The sequence below is a fragment of the Manacus candei genome, unplaced genomic scaffold (genome assembly GCF_025592945.1).
Source record: "Manacus candei isolate 608988 ecotype Guabito, Panama unplaced genomic scaffold, ASM2559294v1 h1tg000084l, whole genome shotgun sequence".
NCBI classification, from domain to species: Eukaryota; Metazoa; Chordata; class Aves; order Passeriformes; family Pipridae; genus Manacus; species Manacus candei.
In genome coordinates, this window is record NW_026138132.1 from 2,211,375 (window position 1) to 2,231,425 (window position 20,051).

Consider the following 20,051-nt stretch of genomic DNA (forward strand, 5'->3'; position numbering starts at 1 on the left):
TACCAGGGGGAAAGGAAGGGGAGGTTTAGCAATTCCTGGTTAAATTTTGTGTTGGCGAAGGGTTCTGGAGTCTCTGCTTTCTCCAGGTGGGTGATTCCTGATCTCAGGGATGGTGGGATGGCCAGGTCTCAGCTCAGCTCTCCCACCTCCTGCCCAAACCCCGCTTTGGGTGCAGAAAGCACTGCCAGGTCCCCAAAATCAATCAGGCGTGGCCATGTCATTGTTGTTGTCATTGTTGTTCCCTCCAGCTGCTCCACGTTCCCGCCGGGAACAGAGGCTTCCCAGCACAACCACGGGAATGAGGGAGCAGGACAGCACGTGCTGGCCCCAGCACCTCTCCAGAGCCCTCCCGGGAGGTGAGAGCAGGAGCAGACCTGGAGTTTCTCGCCTCATTTCGTGGAGGGGAAAACCAACCACTTTGTTGTCCTGCTTTTTTTCTGGGCTCTGAGGGTGGTTTTCTTCCTCCCCGAGGCTCACTCGGCAATAAATTGCTTCGTATTATCGTGGAAATGGTTAACCTTGATTTCAGCTCACGCCACAGGACACCTCCTTCCCTGCAAGGTCGAATTCCAAATAATCCTTTGAGGAGGAATGAAATAAAGTCAGGGGCTGTTCCCGGCGCCCTGGGCCACGAAGACTTTGCCTCCTGCTCTCTGAGAGGGGTCAAATTGAACTGCTTTGGGCTGATTTCACATTGGAACAGAGAAATAATAATATAAAGGATATAAATAATAAATTAGAAATACGTAATATAAAATAATTAAAATACTAAAACAATAAAACATTAATATGTAAAATAATATTTATTTATTTTTATGATTTTATTTTGTTTATTTTATTATTTTATTTTGTTTATTTTTATTATGTTGTTTTATTTATATTAATATTTTTATTTTATTTATTTATTTTTTAATTTTTTTTTATTCTTTTACTTATTATAGCTTCTTATCTTATATATAAGATAATATTCTAATCTTATTTATTATTATTTTATTTCTTATTTTATTTCATTTATTATTTATTTATTTATCATTTTATTACTTTATTTCCTCCTGAGGGCACTACACCTATTGCCGCCCACACGTCTGACACCGCGTTTTCCGTCCTAAACCACGCTTTGGAGCCAGAGCGCAGCATCCTCCGCGGCAAATGCAGCGCAAATCCAGCGCAATTCCAGCGCAGGACCCAGCCGGACTTTAGGACCGCGCGTCCCCCTCACCGAGCCGGACTTTAGGACCGCGCGTCCCCCTCACCGAGCCCGCCCCCCCCAGCAACGCAGCCAATCGTTACTCTTCATTCCGTCGCCTCTCTTTACCATTCGCTCTCCGCGCTGCCAATCTCGTGACATTGCAGAGAACCAGCCAATGAGCGCGGCGGGGCGGGGCGGGGCGCGGCTTTAAAGGGGGGCGGTGGCGCCGCGCGGTCCCTGTGCCCGCCCGGCCCCGCCGTGTCCCCGCGTTGTCCCCCCGCGTCCCCCCGCGCATGGAGCTGAGCTGCGCCCCCGCAGCGCCCCCGGGGCCGGGGCCGCCCCCCGGCCCCGCCGTGGCGGAGGGGGACGAGTACGAGAGCCTGCCCAGCGGCGCCGCGCTCGGCACGCACATGGTGGCCGGGGCGGTGGCGGGAATCATGGAGCACACGGTCATGTACCCCGTGGACTCGGTCAAGGTGCCTGCGGGGGGACACGGGGGGCATCCCCGGGCGTGCGGGGGTCGGGGGTGCTCGGGGTGTAGCGGGAATGCGGGTACCGGGGGACCCCGGGATGCTCCGGGGGTGCGGGGATCGGGGGTGCTCGCGATGCTCCGGGGGGACCTGCCCGGGGTACCGGGGATGGGGTCGGGGAGTACCGGGGCTGTACGGGGGTCTGGGGTGCTCCGGGGTACGTGTATGGGGGTCTGGGGGCCCGGGTGTGCGCTGGTGCCAGTGGGAGAACACGCGTGGGGTGCTGGGGGTGTGTAAGGGGCGTGCGAAGGGTGCTGGGGGGCGAGGAGAGAGGGGGCGTGTAAGGGGCGCGCAAAGGGGGTGCGAAGGGTGTTTAGGGTGAAAGAAGTGTCGGGGTGCAGGGAGGGGGGAGTGTGTAAAGGGGATGCAAAGGGTTGTTGGGGTGCAAGAAGAGGGGAGAGTGTGCAAGGGGTGCAAGGGGCTGTTGGGGTACATGGGGTGTAAATAGGGGAGATGTGCAAGGGGTGTTGGGGTGCTGGAAAGCAGGGTGAGTGTTAGGGTGCAGGGTGGACAGTTTATAAGGGGTGTTGGGGTGCAGAGTGTAAGAGATGTTGGGGTGCAGGGTGGGCAGGGTGTAAGGGGTGTTGGGGTGCAGGGTGGGCAGGGTTAAGGGGTGTTGGGGTGTAGTGTATAAGGGGTGTTGGGGTGTAGTGTTTAAGGGATGTTGGGGTGCAGGGTGTAAGAGATGTTGGGGTGCAGGGTGGGTGGCGTGGGAGGGGTGTTGGGGTGCAGGGTGTAAGGGGTGTTGGGGTGTAGTGTTTAAGGGATGTTGGGGTGCAGGGTGTAAGAGATGTTGGGGTGCCAAGTAGGGAAAGTGTGTGGGGAGTGTTGGGGTGCAGGGAGGGGACAGTGTCTGACAGGTGATGGGGTGTGGGGGGGGGAAAAGGGTGCAGGGGGTTGTTGGGGGTGTGGGGGGTGTTGGGGTGCAGGGAGGGGACAGTGTCTGACAGGTGATGGGGTGTGTGGGGAGGAAAAGGGTGCAGGGGGTTGTGGGGGGTGTTGGGGTGCAGGGAGGGGCTCAGTGTGTAAGGGGGGTCGAGGTATGTGGGGTGTAAATATGGAAAGTGTGCAGGGGGTGTTGGGGTGCAGGGAAGGCAGGAGTGTCCAAGGAGCTTTGGGGTGCAAGCAGCAGGGGAGTGTGTAAAGGGTGTCGGGGTCCAAGAGGAGGAACTTGTGCCAGGGATGTTGGGGTGCACGTGGGGAGGGTGCAGGGGGTGTTGGGGTGCACAGGGCCCCCCAAGGGCAGGGAATGCCCCTGGCAGGGAGCAGAGTTGCACCAGGCTGTGGGAGTGGGCACGAGGTGCTGGGGTGTGCGGGGAGCAGGTCCCTGAGGTGTCACCCCAAAATGTCCCGTGGAACTGGAGCCGTGCCCCCCAAAATGTCCCATGGAATTGGAGCTGTGCCCCCCAAAATGTCCCAGGGAACTGGAGCTGTGCCCTCCAGAACATCCCGTGGGACTGGAGCTGTGCCCTCCCCCTGGACCCATCCTGAGCTTTGCACACCCAGGGGTGCAAAGGTGAAGCCCCAGTGCTGCTCCCTGCCATGGGAGATGCCACCAGTTCCCTCTTGGCCTGGGTCAGGAGCCCCCTGGGCAGCTTCTCCCTCCCACAGTGTTGGAATTCCAGCCCAGCTGGTGGGACAGGGTGGTGTGGCCACACCAGGGTGGCTGTGGGGTGGCACAAACCCCATTTAGTGTCACAGCAGGGGTGGCTTTGTTGGGGTCAGGGCTTGTAAAGGGGCTGCTGGGTGGGTTTTGGTGTGGATGAGTCTGCAAGGGAAGGCTTCCCAGAGTGGGAGGAAGCAGCAGGAAGGGGATTCCCTCCCTCTGCCCTGCCAGCTTGCTGCTCTGGGCCCTTAAAAAAGAGGAAAAACTGGGAAAATCCAACCCCCCTATATGCTGTATTGCTGGTGTGGATGGATCCTCTGTGTTCAGCAGGAAGGACAAGATGCTCTAATTCCTCCTCTTTTCCATGCAGAGATCCCTGAAAGAGTAGAAAGAGGAGAGGAGAGGAATTGCCTTGGCTTTGGGGTGCTGCAGGTGTTGCCAGTGTGCAGGGATAAGCACTCAAAGGAAAATATTCCCTGGTTTTTTGCTGTGTTATCCCTCTGGGTCTGGCCCTGCTGGACCTGGATGGTAAATTTGGGGTGTTCCCCCTGGGATGTGACAGGGGGACACACCTGAGTGTGGCACCAGCTCTTCACACACACCAACCTGGGGTTTTCTGCCCCATCCCTCCTGAATTGTGGGGCTGCTTGAGGAATTGTGGGGCTGCTTGAGGAATTATGGGGCTGCTTGAGGAATTGTGGGGCTGCTTGAGGAATTGTGGGGCTGCTTGAGGAGTTGTGGGGCTGCTTGAGGAGTTGTGGGGCTGCTTGAGGAGTTGTGGGGCTGCTTGAGGAGTTGTGGGGCTGCTTGAGGAATTGTGGGGCTGCTTGAGGAATTGTGGAGCTGCTTGGGGAATTGTGGAGCTGCTTGAGGAATTGTGGAGCTGCTTGAGGAATTGTGGAGCTGCTTGAGGAATTGTGGAGCTGCTTGGGGAATTGTGGAGCTGCTTGAGGGCATTTCCTCTGCGGGGGAAAGGGGAGGGAGAAAACGAAAGTGGTTGTCCCCGTTTCCCGAAGCAGGAGGTGCTTTGGAGGAAAAGCCAAGCCCTGATGATTGCACCGGGCTGTGAATTCCCTGGCTGTGCCCCGGGCTGGGAATAATCCAGCTCAGCAAAGTGCCTTGGAGTGTTTGGGAGCAGATAAAGTGCTCTGGGCTGCGGGAAAACTCCCGTGGAGCCCGGCCAAGGCCACCCCATGTGTGTGAGGCACTGAAATCCCGAGCTCCAGGCTCCAGTCCTGCTCCCACTGCTGGGGGAAAAGGGGGAGATCTGACCCTGAAAAAGGGCTTTTTTTTTTTTTTATTTATTTTGATTTTTGTAACCCCAGAAGGGTTTTTCTGTTTGTGATGGGAGTAAAAGCAGCTCCTCCACTTCCCCAGGAGAGCTGTGCCACCCTCCAGGAAAGCTCCTTCCTCGTGGAGAACAATTCCTGGGCTTGGGAATGGCAGAGGAGGTTGGGGGGTTGTTGGATGTTGCAGAAAGAGGCTGTTTCAGGCACCTGGGGAGATCCTGCTGGGAAGGGAATGTTTTGGTTCCAGCGAGTCATTTCCTCTGAAAGAGAAACTGGAAACGCTGGAATTTGGGGGGTTGTTGCTTCAGACACTTGCACAACTTCCGAGGTCGTGGAATCCCGGAGTGGTTTGGGCGGGAAGGGACCTTAAACCATCCCAATTCCACGCCCTGCCATGGGCAGAGACACCTTCCACTAGCCCAGGTGACCTTGGACACTTCCCAGACAGAATTCCACCCCAGCCCCTGCCCACCCTCACAGGGAGGAATTTCTCCCCAGCATCCCATCTAAATTTACCCCGTTTTCCATGATTACCTAAAACATTGAATGATAAATGGTATTTTTTTTACCCTCAGGTAAAGCCCCCCTGGAGCTCCAGCCTCACCCACCCCTGCAATCCTCTGTCTTCCCCCCTGAACACTGCTGGTGTTGCCACCCTGGCTGGGATTTGGGATTTTAGCTGGGTGCTGGTGGTGTCTCTCACAGTGCTGGGGCTTGTTTTGCTTGGACAGCTGTCCTGGGAAGGCTGATCCATCTCCAGATTTATTGGAGGGAGCTCAGCGTGTCGAGGACTCCCAAAGGGAGTTTGTGGAGGGTTCCCCTGGAGCCCAAGCCACTGGGTGATTTCTCTGCTGGAGCTGATTTCCCCCAGGCTGTGAAAACATCCCTGCAGGATGTGAAGGAAGTTTTCCTCCCCTGGGGACTAATTGGTGATGGGGGAGAGCTCAGGCAGAAGCTGGAGGTGTTGCAGGGCTGGAATCTCCCTTCTTGCAGTGGCACTGGGGGCAAAAGCTCCTTCTCCAGGAGAACCTGACCTGCTCCTGGCCCACAGGAGGTCTGCAAGCTGATTTTTCCTGTGGTTTTGCATGGTCCTGACAGGCACAGGAGGTTCTGTGCTGTCCCACAGGGGTGAAGGTGGGAGAAACATCTCCCTCTACCCCTGTGATGCCAGAGAGGGGGAGGAGGACGAGTTCAGGGCTTTGGTGGGAGGGATGGGGTGAGGATTTCAGTGGTTCAGTCGGACTTTGGAGCTTCCCTGCCTGTCCCTGAGGTCCTGAGAGCCCACCAGGTGACCTGGGAGCTGTGTGACTGTGGTTCATTCAGGCTCTGTGGTTATTTAGGCTTTTGGTGGTGGCAGGTTCTGCAGCTCCAGGAGGAGCAGCTCCTCTTGTTCCAGCTCAGAGGTGCTGGAAAGTCATGGCTGAGCTGTTTTCCAGACACAACTGGCTGCCATGAGCTCACCTGGGAGCTGTTCCAGCTGATAAACCCCCTGAAAAGGGGGATTCAGAGCTTGTGGCTTCTCCAGCTGGCAGGATCTGCTGCAGAAAGGCTGCTGGTTTCCTGGTGAAGGCATATTGTGTTCTCAGAGCTGGTTGTGTCACGTGAACTCGGGGGGGGGGAGAGCATGTTGTGTTCAGGAGGAGGAAAAAAAAAAAAAAGGAGAAAAAAAGAAAGAAAAACAAAGCCAAGTGAAGCCTGGGTGTGTTTGTCCAGTGCCACGTCTGAGCAGTGACCCTCCTGGGCAGGAGCTGCAAAATCCAGCCCTGACTCGTGGTGGGGAAACGACTGTGGGGAGAAAACCACCCTGGATCTTCCCAAAAAGGTCACCCAGGGAGCTGAGCTCGCCCACAAGCAGCAGGTCACCTGTTTGAGGGGGCTGTGGAGCTGCTTGAGGAATTATCAAAATAGCCCCAGCCTGGCACTTTGGGTGACAGAGTTTTATTTTTTTATGCCCAAGCTTTGGAACCAGGACTAGCAGGGCCTGTGAGCTCCTGCCTTATGCAAGGAGGATTAATTGAAGTAGGTGGAGAAGTATTTCTTGGCTGCTTATCAGGGGGGTGAGGCTCCCAGAGCAGCTTGTTGGCTGCAGATAGGTGACAGGAGGAGCTGGGGGGGGGTGAGGGCTGACACATCTCCAGCCTCCACACCTGAGAAACTGCAGCCTTTGGGCTCTTTGTCCTATTTAATTTTGGAGTTTTTTTGGCTACTCTTTGGGCTGCTTGCTTGTTAAATCCTGATTTTTGGTTATTCTTTGGGCTGTCTGTCCTGTTGAATCCTGGTTTTGGTTACTCCTTGGGCTGTTAGTCCTGGTTTTGGTTATTCCTTGGGCTGTTAGTCCTGGTTTTGGTTATTCCTTGGGCTCTTAGTCCTGGTTTTGGTTATTCCTTGAGCTGTTAGTTCTGGTTTTGGTTATTCCTTGGGCTGTCTGTCCTGGTTTGGGTTATTCCTTGGGCTGTTAGTCCTGGTTTGGGTTATTCCTTGGGCTGTTAGTCCTGGTTTTGGTTATTCCTTGGGCTGTTACTCCTGGTTTTGGTTATTCCTCAGGCTGTCTGTCCTGGTTTCTCCACAGCCCCAGCTGCAGAGCAGGCTGTGCTGGTGGTGATTCAAACTGCAGCCTGTGTGGGTTACTCTGGGCTGTGGTGTGAGTTTTGAAAACCCCTTTAGGGTGGCTCAGATCACTCAAAAAAATTAAATTGGTGTTTTGATGTGAGGGAAGCCTCCCCATGTTACATCCCTGCTCCATGGAAACCTGCCCTGCTCCCAACCAGGGGCACAGGGGGTCTGTAAATTGATTTTCCTGTGGCTCTGTGGGGTTTTAGGAGGTTCAGGAGGGTCCTGTGCTGTCATGGGATCTCCTGGGGTGAAGTGGGAGAAACTGGGCCCTCAGTGAGGGTGGAAATACTTGGGGTTAGTTCCCACCAACACCCAAATAGAAACAGTGTTTGCTGCTTCCCAGGCATCCCAGTGACAGACTGGGCTGAGACTGGGATCTGCTGGGTCAGGGCGATGCCTTCAAGTTCAAACTGGCAGAGAAATGAAAACTGGAGCCCAAATGCCAGGTGGAAGCAGCTTGGCAGAGGTGGCTCCTGCTGAGTCACGCTGACAGCAGGGTTTTCTCCGGGGCACCACAAAAATCCAGCCCTTCCCCAGGAGCATCCGTGGCCTGGGAAGGTGCAGGAACCCAGGAGGGGAAGGTGCATAAAACCCAGGAGGGGGTTGCTCTGTGACAGGTTTAAAACCTGGTTTTAAATTCCCAGCTAATTCAGGTCCTTGCTGCCTTCCCAGGAGGGTTTTGGGGGAGCCTGTGGGTTTATTTTCAGCCCCGTTCCAGGGCACGGAGGGCTGTGGAACAGGAAGCTTTGCTGGAGGCTGCCAAATTCCCTGGTGTGGAGTGATGCCTTTCAGCAGTGCCAGCTGCTGCTGGAGTCTGGAATTCTGCTGGCTGCTGAGCCAATGTCCCTTTGCAGAGAATTCCTGGGGGATTTTTCTTTTTTTTTGCTGAGTATTTGCTGCAGATCCAGTGATTTGCTTGGCTTGGCCTCGTGTAAAGCCACCTTGGGTTTATTATCCTGGGTTAAAGTCCTGAACTCGGCTCTGATCCCTTCCTTGGTCTAACCCAGAGTGTGTGTGAAAGTGCTTTGTGGTTTCTGGTGCCTTGGGTGGTTTTAGAGAACCGAGACTTCAAACCTGAAAATGCTTTTATTGACTTCTGCCTGGGAAGCTGAGCTGCAGCTAATTACCAGAGGGCCTTGATGAGCTTGGAGGGATGTGCCCCCCAAGGAAGGGATCCTCCCTGTCACCTTCTGCTGCAGTTCTGGAGCTTCCCCTTGGAAAAGCATCCACTGCACGGGGTTGCAGGTTGCTCAGCACCCCTTTCCCAGGGCTGTGGCTTTCCCAGGAGCCCAGTGTTTGTGTTTCCAGGCGTGAGGCTGCACCAAGGGCTGTGTATCCCTTCATCTGGTTTCGGTGGGATGGGGGTGGATCAGCCACAAAAGCCCTCCCAGAGCATCCAGTCCAACCTGTGCCCCATCCAAGTGCCACGTCCAGTCCTTCCTTGGGCACCTCCAGGGGTGGAGACTCCACCTCCTCCCCAGGCAGCCCCTTCCAGTGCTGCAGGTGGGAAGGATTTGGGGGCATCCCAGGGTCAAGATTTACTGGGATGGCTGTGGAGGTTCAGTCTTCACCAGTGTCTCTCCCATCCCTGCTGGGAGGGAGTTCACTGGGTCTGTGCCCTGCAAAGTCATTGTCACCTCCAGGGCTCAGAGCCCCTGGGGTGTGATGGCATCAGTCTGCAGAGCCCTGGAATGAGCTGAAAGGCATTTTCCTGTGGGAAAATTGGATAAGGAAGTGATGGCAGTGGGTTTGGGTGCCAGGAGCTCAGCTGGCCTAAAACTCTCTGTGAGAAAAACCCACTGAAGAGCGACGGGCAGCGGCACTTGGTGGGTGCAGAGCAGCAGGAGCTGGGGGGGCAGACAGGGTGAAGGGCCCTCCAGACTGCTGGGGGACAGTGTCACCCTCTGGCTCTGCCTTCCCTCCTCCTGGGGGGGTTCCTGTGCCTTCCCAGTTCCCTCAGGTCGCCCTTCTAGGAACCCTGTTGCCCAACGGAGCGTCACAAGCTGCTGAGCAACTGCAGGCCAGACAAGCTGGGGCAGAGTCAGGGGTGTTGTTAAGCAAGAGGCAATTACAGACCTAACTGTATTTCTTCACTTGGAACAACCACACACCAGCTTAATTCCTTGGACTTTCCATGGATAAACAAGAGCAGAGGTTACACTTCCCTCCTCTGGTGTCGCAATGGATTCGATCTGGCCTCGGTGTGGGGACCAAACCCACCCCTCTAAAGCTCTTGGAAGTCTTTCAGGAAGGACATGGAGGGGCTGGAGCAGGGCCAGAGGAGGGCAGCAAGGCTGGGGAAGGGACTGGAGCACAAGTGCTGTGAGGAGAGGCTGAGGGAGCTGGGGGGGCTCAACCTGGAGAAGAGGAGGCTCAGGGGAGACCTCCTCACTCTCTGCAACTCCCTGCCAGGAGGGGGGAGCCAGAGGGGGTTGGTCTCTTTTCCCAGGCAACCATCAGCAAGACAAGAGGGCTGGGTCTGCAGCTGTGCCAGGGGAGGGTTAGGTTGGAGATCAGGAAGAATTTCTTTGCAGAGAGGGTGCTCAGCCATTGGAATGGGCTGCCCAGGGAAGGGGTGGATTCTCCATCCCTGGAGGTTTTTAAGCAGAGACTGGATGTGGCATCAGTGCCATGGGCTGGGAACCACGGCGGGGTTGGATCAAGGATTGGACTGGATGATCTCAGAGGTCCCTTCCAACCCAGCTGATTCTGTGAACTCGTGGATTTTGTGCTTGCTGAGTGAAAAGCTGGGTAACCAAGGCCTCTCCCTCCGTGTGCTTTGTTGCAGACAAGGATGCAGAGCTTGCAGCCGGACCCCAAAGCCCAGTACAGGAGCGTGTACGAAGCTCTGAAGAAGATTGTCCTCACTGAGGGGCTCTGGAGGCCTTTACGTGGGATTAATGTCACCATGCTGGGGGCTGGCCCTGCCCACGCCATGTACTTTGCCTGCTATGAGAAAATGAAAAAGTCCCTCAGTGACACTCTCCAGCAGGGAGGAAACAGCCACCTGGCCAATGGTATTTTGGGGGATGTCACCCTAAAAAAACACCCCCACCCCACTTGTGGTTTTATCGCTTGCTTCCTGCTCTAGGGAGCCAAATAATCCCCCTGGGAGGAGGCAGGAGGCAAAGAGGTGGCACCTGCCCCTGGGTTGAGCCCTTCTTGGTGGTTACCTTGTTCCTCTGACACCCCTGGCACTGGGCAGTGCTTGGCAGGTCTACAGAGGGTAGAGGAGGCTGGGCTGGGTGTCAGCAGTGGAGTAGAGAAGCCCTTCCTGACCTCATGGCACTCGTGTTTGCCCTCCAAATTCAGGCTGGTTTAGGTTCCTACACTGCTCTCTCCCAGCATGAGTCCTCAGTGCAGTGGACAAGGTGTTCAGGTGCAGTTGTGCTGATTCTGTGTTGTCACAGAACCATTGAAGTTGGAAAAGGCCTTCAGGAGCATCAGGTCCAACCTTTGAAGGTGTCCCCTAAAGGTATAACCTTGTGTTGAAGGCATCACTCCAACCTCTGGGAGGTTTGGAGTTCAGGTTGTTCCAGCTGTCCCTGGGAGCTCCAACCTTCATGAAGTGCCCTCTTCCATCCTCTGCGTGCTCAATTTGGCTTTTATCAGGAATATTTTGCTTTTCAACCCAGAAATAACTCTGTAACAGCAGAAACCCATTAAATGAACAGCCAGGGTGTTAGAAAAAGGTCTGTGCAGGAGACCTGACGTGGTGTGAGAGCAGGAATCTGCCATGGACTCACTTCCCTCAGTTCAGGGAGTAAAACATCCTTCTTCTTGCTGCTTTTTGCCAGGAATACCTTTCCCATGTTTGCCTTTCAAGTAGCTACAGGCTTTTTGGTACCAGCAGGAAAACTGGAGCTCTGGGTTAATGAGAAATGACCAAAAGTCATTTGGGCAGGAGAGAATTCGAGGTGGGAACCCAGATCAAAGGGGAAGGTGTGGCTGGAGAGGCCCTTCCTGGAGCCAAGTGCGGGATCGTTCATGGCTGGTTGGACTTGGCAGAATGTGGGCAATTAGTGTTTGAGAAGTAAAGGGCTGAGTAAAGGGCTGAAAACACCTAATTAGGGATGTGCTGGGCTGGTTGCAAACATTGCTCATGTCTCAGTCATTTTGGGGGGGGGGGTTGTGGTGTGGACAAACCCCTGGGAGTCGCTGGGGATGGTGGCTGTGAGTGCATCCCGGTGTCCCTGGGTGGCTTTTGCTGCCCTGGCAGTCACTGCAGTGTCCCTGGGTGCTCCCCCAGCTGCCTCCATGGGTGGCAGTGCCCAGGCAAGCCCTGGCTCCTCTGTTTGCCTTTCTCAAGGCTGCTCTTGCCCCGCAGGGATAGCCGGGAGCGTGGCCACGCTGCTCCACGACGCCGTGATGAATCCCGCCGAAGGTAAGCCCTGGGCAGGGCAGGGCTGCTCCCCCCTGGGGCAACCATCAAAAATACACACTCTGGCTCCAAGCACCAAGGCAGGAGAGGGATAGAACAGCACAGGGGGTTTGTTGCAGCAGATCTCTGACGTTTATGCTCCTCGGTGTAACATAAACGTTGCTTTATAATTCCTTTATAAGCGTACCTTGGGATTGGCTGCCCTGGAGCAAACTCATCATTACTTAGCATTTGTGGTGACAAATTCCCCTTTTTTTTTCTTGTTTTTAAATGGGAAAACAAGGTTTGGGAGAAACTCTGACTAATTAGTCCTTGAACACAGGATGTCAAACAGGGGACATGTAGTCAAATGCACAAAACTTCAAATAATGTGCAATGAGCATCTTCTCAAATTTTAGCACTAACCTGTCAAAAAAGACTATCAAACATTTGTTAGATATAGAAATGTAAACAAGGAACAAATGCAAAAGAAAGAATTTTGGACAATGTTAGACTAAATAACCATGGATCAATTTAAAACATGTTTAGTTGGCTTAAACAAACTGCTTAATTTATTCCCATTATTCTCTGTCAGAAATTAATTTTATTTAAGTTATCCTTTTAGTTAGCTTAAACAAACTACTTAAATTATTCCCATTATTCTCTATCAGAAATGAATTTTATTTAAGTTATCCTTTTAACACTTTATTAAAACCGACTTATAATTAAATAGTTTTGAACTCAGTGAAATGAGGCCCCTCGGTGTAAAATGCAGCTAAAATGACAACTCTCTGGCCTGCAGCTCCTCACTGCACTCCTGAGCTGGCCCAGAGTCAGGTTTTTCTGAGGGAAGAAAAATCTGGTGTATCAAATCCTTTTAATTATGCCCTGATGAAGTGAATTAAATTAGTTGGCCTTTTGCTTGAGTCAGTGGAAGCTGCTCCAGTCAGTGGGGCTGGAGGTGGGTCTGTTCCACTTCCCAGGTGAGGGACAGTGATTAATTCACTTTTCTAGGACTAAAGAGTCATTAGTTAAGCTAGAACTAAAAGGTCGTTAATTAAGCTGGAGGAGAGGAGTTCATTAGCCCATGGGAGTGCAGAGCTCTGCCCTGCTTCCCTCCCTGTGATGAGTCTTTTGGGGGCACTGGGAAGTTTGGGGGGCTCAGTTTGGGCTGGGAAAGGCAGGTTGGCTCTGGGTGACTCAGTTTGGATGTGGAAGGTGAAGTTGGGTCTGGAGTTTGGGCTTGGGGGACTTGGTTGGGTCTGGGTGGGCTTGAAAGGGGAGGTTGGGTCTGGGTGGTGGCTCAATTTGGGGGGTGTGGAAGGAGATGTTGGCTCTGGGTGGCTCAGTCTGGATTTGGAAGGTCAAGTTGGCTCTGAGTGGCTTAATTTGGATGTGGAAGGAGCTGTTGGGTCTGGTGGCTCAGTCTGGATTTGGAAGGTGAGGTTGACTCTGGGTGGCTCAGTCCAGATTTGGAAGGTGAGGTTGACTCTGGGTGGCTCAGTTTGGGTGTGGAAGGAGCTGTTGGGTCTGGTGGCTCAGTTTGGGGGGTGTGGAAGATGTTGGCTCTGGGTGGCTCAGTCTGGATTTGGAAGGTGAGGTTGGCTCTGGGTGGCTCAGTCTGGGTGTGGAAGGCGAGGTTGGCTCTGGGTGGCTGTGTCTGGAGCAGGGCTCAGTGTGGGCGCTGAGCTGACCAGCCCAGCTGTGCTGGAGCTCACAGCCCTCCCTCCCCTCCCCTCCCCAGTGGTGAAGCAGCGGATGCAGATGTTCAACTCGCCCTACAAGTCGGTGCTGTCCTGCGTGAGGACCGTGCAGAGGACCGAGGGCTTCGGGGCCTTCTACCGCAGCTACACCACCCAGCTGACCATGAACGTGCCCTTCCAGGCCATCCACTTCATCACCTACGAGTTGGTGCAGGAGCACATCAACCCCCGCCGCGAGTACAACCCCCGCTCCCACATCGTGGCCGGGGCCGTGGCGGGCGCCGTGGCCGCCGCCGCCACCACCCCGCTGGACGTCTGCAAGACCCTCCTGAACACGCAGGAGAACACGGCCCTGAGCTCCCTCAACGTCAGCGGCCACCTCTCGGGCATGCTGAACGCCTTCAGGACCGTCTACCGGCTGGGGGGGCTGCCTGGCTTCTTCAGGGGGGTCCAAGCTCGGGTCATCTACCAGATGCCCTCGACGGCCATCGCGTGGTCGGTGTACGAGTTCTTCAAGTACTTCCTCACAAAGCACAAGCTGGAGAAAAGAACGTCCTTGTGAGGCTTGGGCAGGAGCCTCAGTGGCCCCTCTGTGGGCGTGTGTCACCCCCCCATCCCAGCCAGCTCTGGGACATCCCACTGAGGAACATGTTTCTGGAGGATTCCCACCCCGACATCCTCCTCCAGGGGAGGTCCTGGGTCCTCCTGGCTTTAAACAAAAAGTTTATAAAGACTTCTAATAATATATATATATATATATATTTAATAACTTTATTTTCGGAGGAGCCAACTTGCCAACTGCTATTTTTTTTTTTTTCTTCTGGATGAGATTGAAGGTGTAGTTTCCTCCTTTCCTTAGGTTGGACAAAACCTAAGCTGGGTGGGTTGTTTGGGGGGGTTTTTTTGGGTTTTGTTGGTTTGTTTTTGTTTTTGTTTTTTTTTTTTACAGCAAAGAAGCAGAATATCCTGTCACAGAACTTAACTTTTATAGAAATATAAAAGAGGTGGATAATGTTTATCCTTTATTTTTCTATGGAAGCATTTGGGTTGTTTTCTAGAAGTGCTATTACAGCTGGATGTGAAGCTGTTTAAAAAGGGCTGAGTTCTTCCATCCCGTGGGAGGAAGACACAAAAGCATTTATTTTTATAGCCAGATTGGCTTTAATTTTACAGCATTTAACCCCCAAATGGTGACCTGGATTCTCACCTGGGTGTCAGGTACTTGGTGGCCCCTTCTTGGGATGGGGAGGAGAAGGAATTTTGGGGAGTACCCCGAAATCCCTGGTCACTTTGTGGGGGGTGGGGGTGGAAAAAGGGGAAAACTCCTTTCCATTTTTTTACAAGGAGACTCTTTAAGATGTAGATTTTTTAAAAGTACTTATTTTGCAGACTCTCTTATTTTTAAAGGTACATTTTTATGGCGTGTGACAGCTGAGCAACCTTCATCCTCCCTTAATTTATTCCCAGTTTTCTCCCCTAAAGCCCTGATCCTGCTGCCAGGAGCGACCTGGGCTCTGAGAGGGTCCATGGAGCTGCTCTGCTCCCAGGAAAAGGGGGCACCTGGAGCTCCTGTTTACAGTTTGGCCCCTGAGTCGCAGGGGTCACATCCTGGCAGCTCCCAAACCAGCAGCAGAAACCTTGGGAAAGCCTTAGGGAAGAACCAAAGCCACCTCCCAGCTTGTGTTTGACAAGGAGCTCTGTTGAGGAGGGGGAAAAATCCACCCTGGGGAGGAGAATCCACCCTGGGGGAAGAAAAATCCACCCTGGGGAGGCAAAAAATCCACCCTGGGAGGCAAAAAATCCACCCTGGGGGGAGGAAAATCCACCCTGGGGGGGGGAAAATCCACCCTGGGGAGGAGAATCCACCCTGGGGAGGCAAAAAATCCACCCTGGGGGGAGAAAAATCCGCCCTGGGGAGGCAAAAAATCCACCCTGGGAGGCAAAAAATCCACCCTGTGGAAGCAAAAATCCAACCCTGGGGAGGTTCCTTGTGCCCTGGGTTTGGTTTTCCTGCTGTGGGAATGCTGAGCTTTGGGGCAGGGTTGCAGCCTCCCTCCTGGGAAGGGCTCTCCCAACCCCAAATCTCCTCCCTTTTAGCCCCTTGGGTGATCCAGGAGGGATTTGAGGAGCCTGGATGTGCAACCAGAAGTTCCAGGGCACCAGCTGGTCCATCTCCCCCCTCCCTGGGCTTTGCCCTGCTCTGCACCCTGGGATGTGGCTTTGGGAGCAGCTTTAGGACTGGGATGTGTCCCTGGAATGTCCCACCAGCCAGTTGTGTCCCTTAGGATGACACTAATCCCATCTAATCCCTTTGCTCTGGGTTTTTTTTTTTTTGGAGAAGGTGAATCCAAGAGCTCCTCTCTGTGCCTTGTGTAAATGAACCTCGTGGGGAAACGAGCTTTGCTCGATGCTTTAATTTTTTTTTTGGTCTTTAAAGGAACTAATCACTGTGTCAAAACTCACCCTTGTGTCTTAAAAGTGGCAAAGTTCAGCTGGTTTTGCACTGAGTGTTTCCAGGGAGGTGAAATTTCGGGGTCACTTTAATGCTGAAGGGGCAAATTGTAGCATCCTGGGGGGTGGTGGCAGCTTTTAGTGCCAGTGCAGGAGTGGTGCCTCCTGCATCACCCCCTTCCTCTGGCTGCTGCTTTGACATTCCTGCCTTCCCCTTTGGGGTTCTGGGAGAGCCTCATCTCCTGCTTGGAGCCTGCATTTGCCTGTGGAGAAGTCAGGATGTTGGTTGAGTTTTTTGGCCAGCTGAGCATCTCCTTGGAGAGGGGAGAGCAGGGGAACCTCTGGAGTGTTGAGCACCAATAATTAATAATTATCAACAAATAATTATTAATTAAATCCCGGGTTTTCTTGGAAGTTTGCTCTTCCTTGAGCTGGGAGGGGATTCAATAATCAAAACCCAGCTTTTCTTGGGGATTTGCTCTTCCTCGAGCTGGGAGTGGATAAAGGAGCACTTGGACATTTATCAGGCTCTCCCTGGATTTCTGGCTCTCCCATAAAACCAGCCCAGCTGGGGTAATAACTGCAGAGGTCTCTTCCCTCCAGCAGGAAACACTTCTTGATGCTGGATCCCCCTTCCCAAAGCCCCTCCTCTCTCCTAGTTTGCATTTGAAAGCCGAGCTTTGAGCCTGAAGTTTGATTTTTAGCCTGGTCTGTGAAACATGTTCTGCTGCTTCCTCTGCAAGAAACGCACATCACTCATTATTTAAGGGGAGGAGGAGGAACTTTGCAGTTCTTCAGTTGTATTGTTTGGGGGTTTTTTTGGGGTTGGGAACAAAAAAAAAAGTGTTCTCTTAAATGTGTATTTAAAACATTGCAGGAGTTCTTTTGTGAGATGCTGCTACAGTTGTTATCACTGGAGCTCAAGGAAATAAAATATCCCGATTTTTGTGCTGGTGGGCTCGTGTTTGGGGGGTTTTCCTCGGGAGCTGAGGGCGGGGAAGGCTCTGCCAGGCTGATCTCTGAGGGAATGGTGCCTTCTAGTGTCCGCAGGCTCAGCTCCTCCAACCCTTTCTCGTCATCACTGGAGGAGGAAAATCCTCTTGGGAGGGGTTTTCCAGCCTGGCAGGAGCTGCCAACTCTCCTGAAAGGGCTCACCCTCCTCTAGGAGCCGCTGGAGAGTTTTGGAATGGGATCCTCTTGGCGAGGAATCGCTGCTGGGATTTCCAAACCCAACCCACAGCCTGTGGCTCGTGCAGCAAATTCCCAAATTGCAGGTTTTCTTCCTCCTTGGATAAAGTGAAGGCCCTGGGGAGCTGCAGTTGCTGAGGTTTCACTTGTTCTGCTGCAGAATTGAAAGGGAAAACCCCAGAAGACTTGAATAAAAAGGGATAAAACACATTTCTTGGTGCTGAGGGAGGAACAGTTCCCTGGGAAATGGGCTGAGCAGCATCCCGATAATCTGAGGGATAAACCTCTCCCTGTGGCAAATGGGACTCCCCAGGGCTTGGCCAAGGTGGACTCTAAAGGGGATAAAAAATGGGAATTTTAACCAAAGCATCAAAATCATAAAACTTCCATTGTGGGGGGATTGTTTCAGCTCCAGGTGGGAAACATTCCTGGCTCATCCCAGGGATTTGTGGGGCCTGAGCAGCCTGGTCTGGATCACAGAATTCCCGAGGCTGGAGCAGGTGCATGAGCAGGAATTCCTCATATTTTTGGGCGTTATTTTTTGGCCCCAGTTTGGTCTTTTTTTTGGTCTCTCCAAAGTCTAGTTGAGTTCTCTGGCAGTGCCAAGATGTTCTGCCAGGATTATTAGAGGTGGGAAGGAGGAAAAAAGAGGGATTAGAGAGGAAAAAGACCTGGAAGATCCTGGTGATGGTGCTGGGAAGAGTCAAAATGAGGAATCCTGATCCTGGGAAACTTTGGGGATGGCTTCTGATTCCCTGAAACTTTGGGGATGTCTCCTGGCTCTGTGAAACTTTGGGGATGGCTCCTGATCCTGAGAAACTTTGGGGATGGCTCCTGATCCTGAGAAACTTGCTCCTGCTTCCCTGAAACTTTGGGGATGGCTCCTCATTGTCTGAAAATTTTGGGATGGCTCCAGATCCTGGGAAACTTGCTCCTGGTTCTGTGAAACTTTTGAGATGGCTCCCCAGGAGGAGGAATGAGCTGCTGGAGGTGCCACCCCTTGGCCTTGTGGCACTTCCAAGAGCTGTGCCACCTCTGTCCCCTCGGGGCTGGGTGGTGGCTCTGCCCTGGGAACAAATCCCAAATTTTCTGATTGACATTGATGGTTCCTCTGGAACCAGGACAGATTGTTGTGTAAATATCTGTGTGATGGGGGTGTGGTTTTAATGTGATTTATTTATGGGACAGACCCTGGTGACTCCTTAAACTTGCAGCATTTCCTGCAGGGAAGGTCTGGAGGACAGAATTCCCACCTGGAGTTTGTTCCTGGGAGATCTGTAAGTGAACAAGACAAGCAGAAGAAGAGGGGGAAGAATTAAGTGGTAACTGTGATATCTCAGAGCTTGGAGGGAGAAATCGTGGAATGCTGGGATGGTTTGGGTGGGAAAGGACCTTAAAGATGATCCCATGGGCAGGGACACCTTCCACCATCCCAGGGTGCTCCAACCTGGCCTTGGACACTTCCAGGGATCCAAGAAATTCTCCAGGCAAAGAGCAGCTCCAGCAGGTGCCCCCGGGGTGGGATGTGGCATTCCTGATCCATTCCCTGACCCCATCAGAGACATTCCTGATCCATTCCCTGACCCCATCAGAGACATTCCTGATCCATTCCCTGGTCTATTCCCTAATCCCAGCACAGACATTCCTGATCTGTTCCCTGATCCATTCCCTGGTCTATTCCCTAATCCCACCATAGACATTCCCAATCCATTCCCTGACCCCAACACAGACATTCCTGATCCATTCCCTAATCCCAGCACAGATATTCCCTGATCCATTCTCTGATCCCAGCAGACATTCCTGATCCATTCCTTGACCTCATCAGAGACATTCCTGATCCATTCCCGATCCATTCCCCAATCCCAGCACAGATATTCCCTGATCCATTCCCTGATCCATTCCCTGACTCCAGCACAGACATTCCTGATCCATTCCCTGATCCATTCCCTAATCCCAGCACAGACATTCCTGATCCATTCCCTGATCCATTCCCTGATCCATTCCCTGATCCCAGCACAGACATTCCTGATCCATTCCCTGATCCATTCCCTGATCCATTCCCGATCCATTCCCCAATCCCAGCCCAGCCATTCCCGATCCATTCCCTGCCCCATTCCCAGCCCTCCGGCTCCTGCAGGAGCTCTCAGCCCTTACCTGTGTCGGCTTCCCGGGCTGTCCCTGTGCCGTGGGATGCTCCCGCTGCCAACCCCTCTGCTCCTGCCCCATCCCAGAGGATGTCCTGGATGAGGAAGGATGTCCTGGGCCTGGAGGAGCCGGGATGAGCTGCTGGGGGGCCGAGGGGGGGGTCGGGCTCATCGCTGCCGGGGGAGCTGTGCCAAAAGCCCGGCGCTGGGATTTCCGAGCCCTTCGGCTGATCCAGGATCCGGGCCGTGTTTGTTCGCCGCATCCGATCGTTATCTTTTGTTTCTCCTCAAATATTGGCCCTGCTCTAAAAGGGGAACGGACATGAAGGCAAACATCTCGCCTTCTTCCCCTCCCCAAATTTTCACTGAGCCGCCTTGTTTGCCTTGGAGGACACTGCACAGCCCCGGCAGGGGAAGGTTTTCCGGCCCCACCTTCCCCCCCCCCCCCGTGTCTCGATTCTCACCACAATTGGCCACAGAAGCAATAAAAACATTTGCATTCAGCCACGGGATTTAATTCCTTTCACCAGCCCGGTGATGTGTTTGGGGAACAGGTAAAGTGTTTTCTGCAGGTGTAAAAGCTGCTCTTTTGGGGAGGAGCTGGATGGAATTCCAGCCCCAAACGGAATGAGCTCCACCCAGGCTGTGTTTGCAGAGGGACTTGCGCTGATCCCTTCACTTCCCGGGCTGCTCCGAGCAGGACCCCGGGGCTGGGCTGGGCTGGGAGGCCCAAGGATGGTGAAAAATTACCCTGGGAGGCTTTTCCAGAGAGCCCAGATCCCTGATTTTACTTGCTCTCAGTAACAGGGGCTTTGCAGGACAGGGTCACTTCCTTGGGAGATTGTTCCTTTCCCGGGATGGGATCCCTTCCCCAGGACAAGGTCTCTTCCTTAGGACAGTGTTCTTTTCACAGGATAGGGTCCCTTCCTCAGGATAACGTCCCTTTCTCAGGATGGGATCCCTTTTTCAGGATGGGAT

At 53.4% G+C, this 20,051-nt stretch overlaps 1 protein-coding gene and 1 long non-coding RNA gene across 6 annotated transcripts in view; one reads left to right on the forward strand and one right to left on the reverse strand.

Moving 5' to 3' along the window:
• Positions 1-14,304, forward strand: part of SLC25A37 (solute carrier family 25 member 37) — a 64,599-nt gene extending 50,295 nt beyond the window's left edge. For 2 of the 5 annotated variants that reach the window (XM_051811905.1, XM_051811904.1), the window contains exons 2-4: positions 9,915-10,244; positions 11,555-11,611; positions 13,332-14,304. In XM_051811905.1, coding sequence (XP_051667865.1) covers positions 10,022-10,244; positions 11,555-11,611; positions 13,332-13,852 — 801 coding nt within the window. In that variant the 5' untranslated portion in view covers positions 9,915-10,021 and the 3' untranslated portion in view covers positions 13,853-14,304. Of the gene's footprint in view, positions 1-1,223; positions 1,666-9,914; positions 10,245-11,554; positions 11,612-12,121; positions 13,183-13,221 lie in introns of those variants that run through there. The other 3 variants (XM_051811902.1, XM_051811903.1, XM_051811901.1) reach the window with 3 other exon arrangements.
• A 648-nt stretch (positions 14,305-14,952) lies between these two features.
• LOC127482028 (uncharacterized) lies at positions 14,953-15,377 on the reverse strand. Its single transcript, XR_007908408.1, has 3 exons — positions 15,265-15,377; positions 15,075-15,138; positions 14,953-15,032 (listed from the first exon to the last, which is right to left on the reverse strand). It is a non-coding gene; the product is annotated as an uncharacterized LOC127482028 (long non-coding RNA).
• Positions 15,378-20,051: the final 4,674 nt, after the last annotated feature.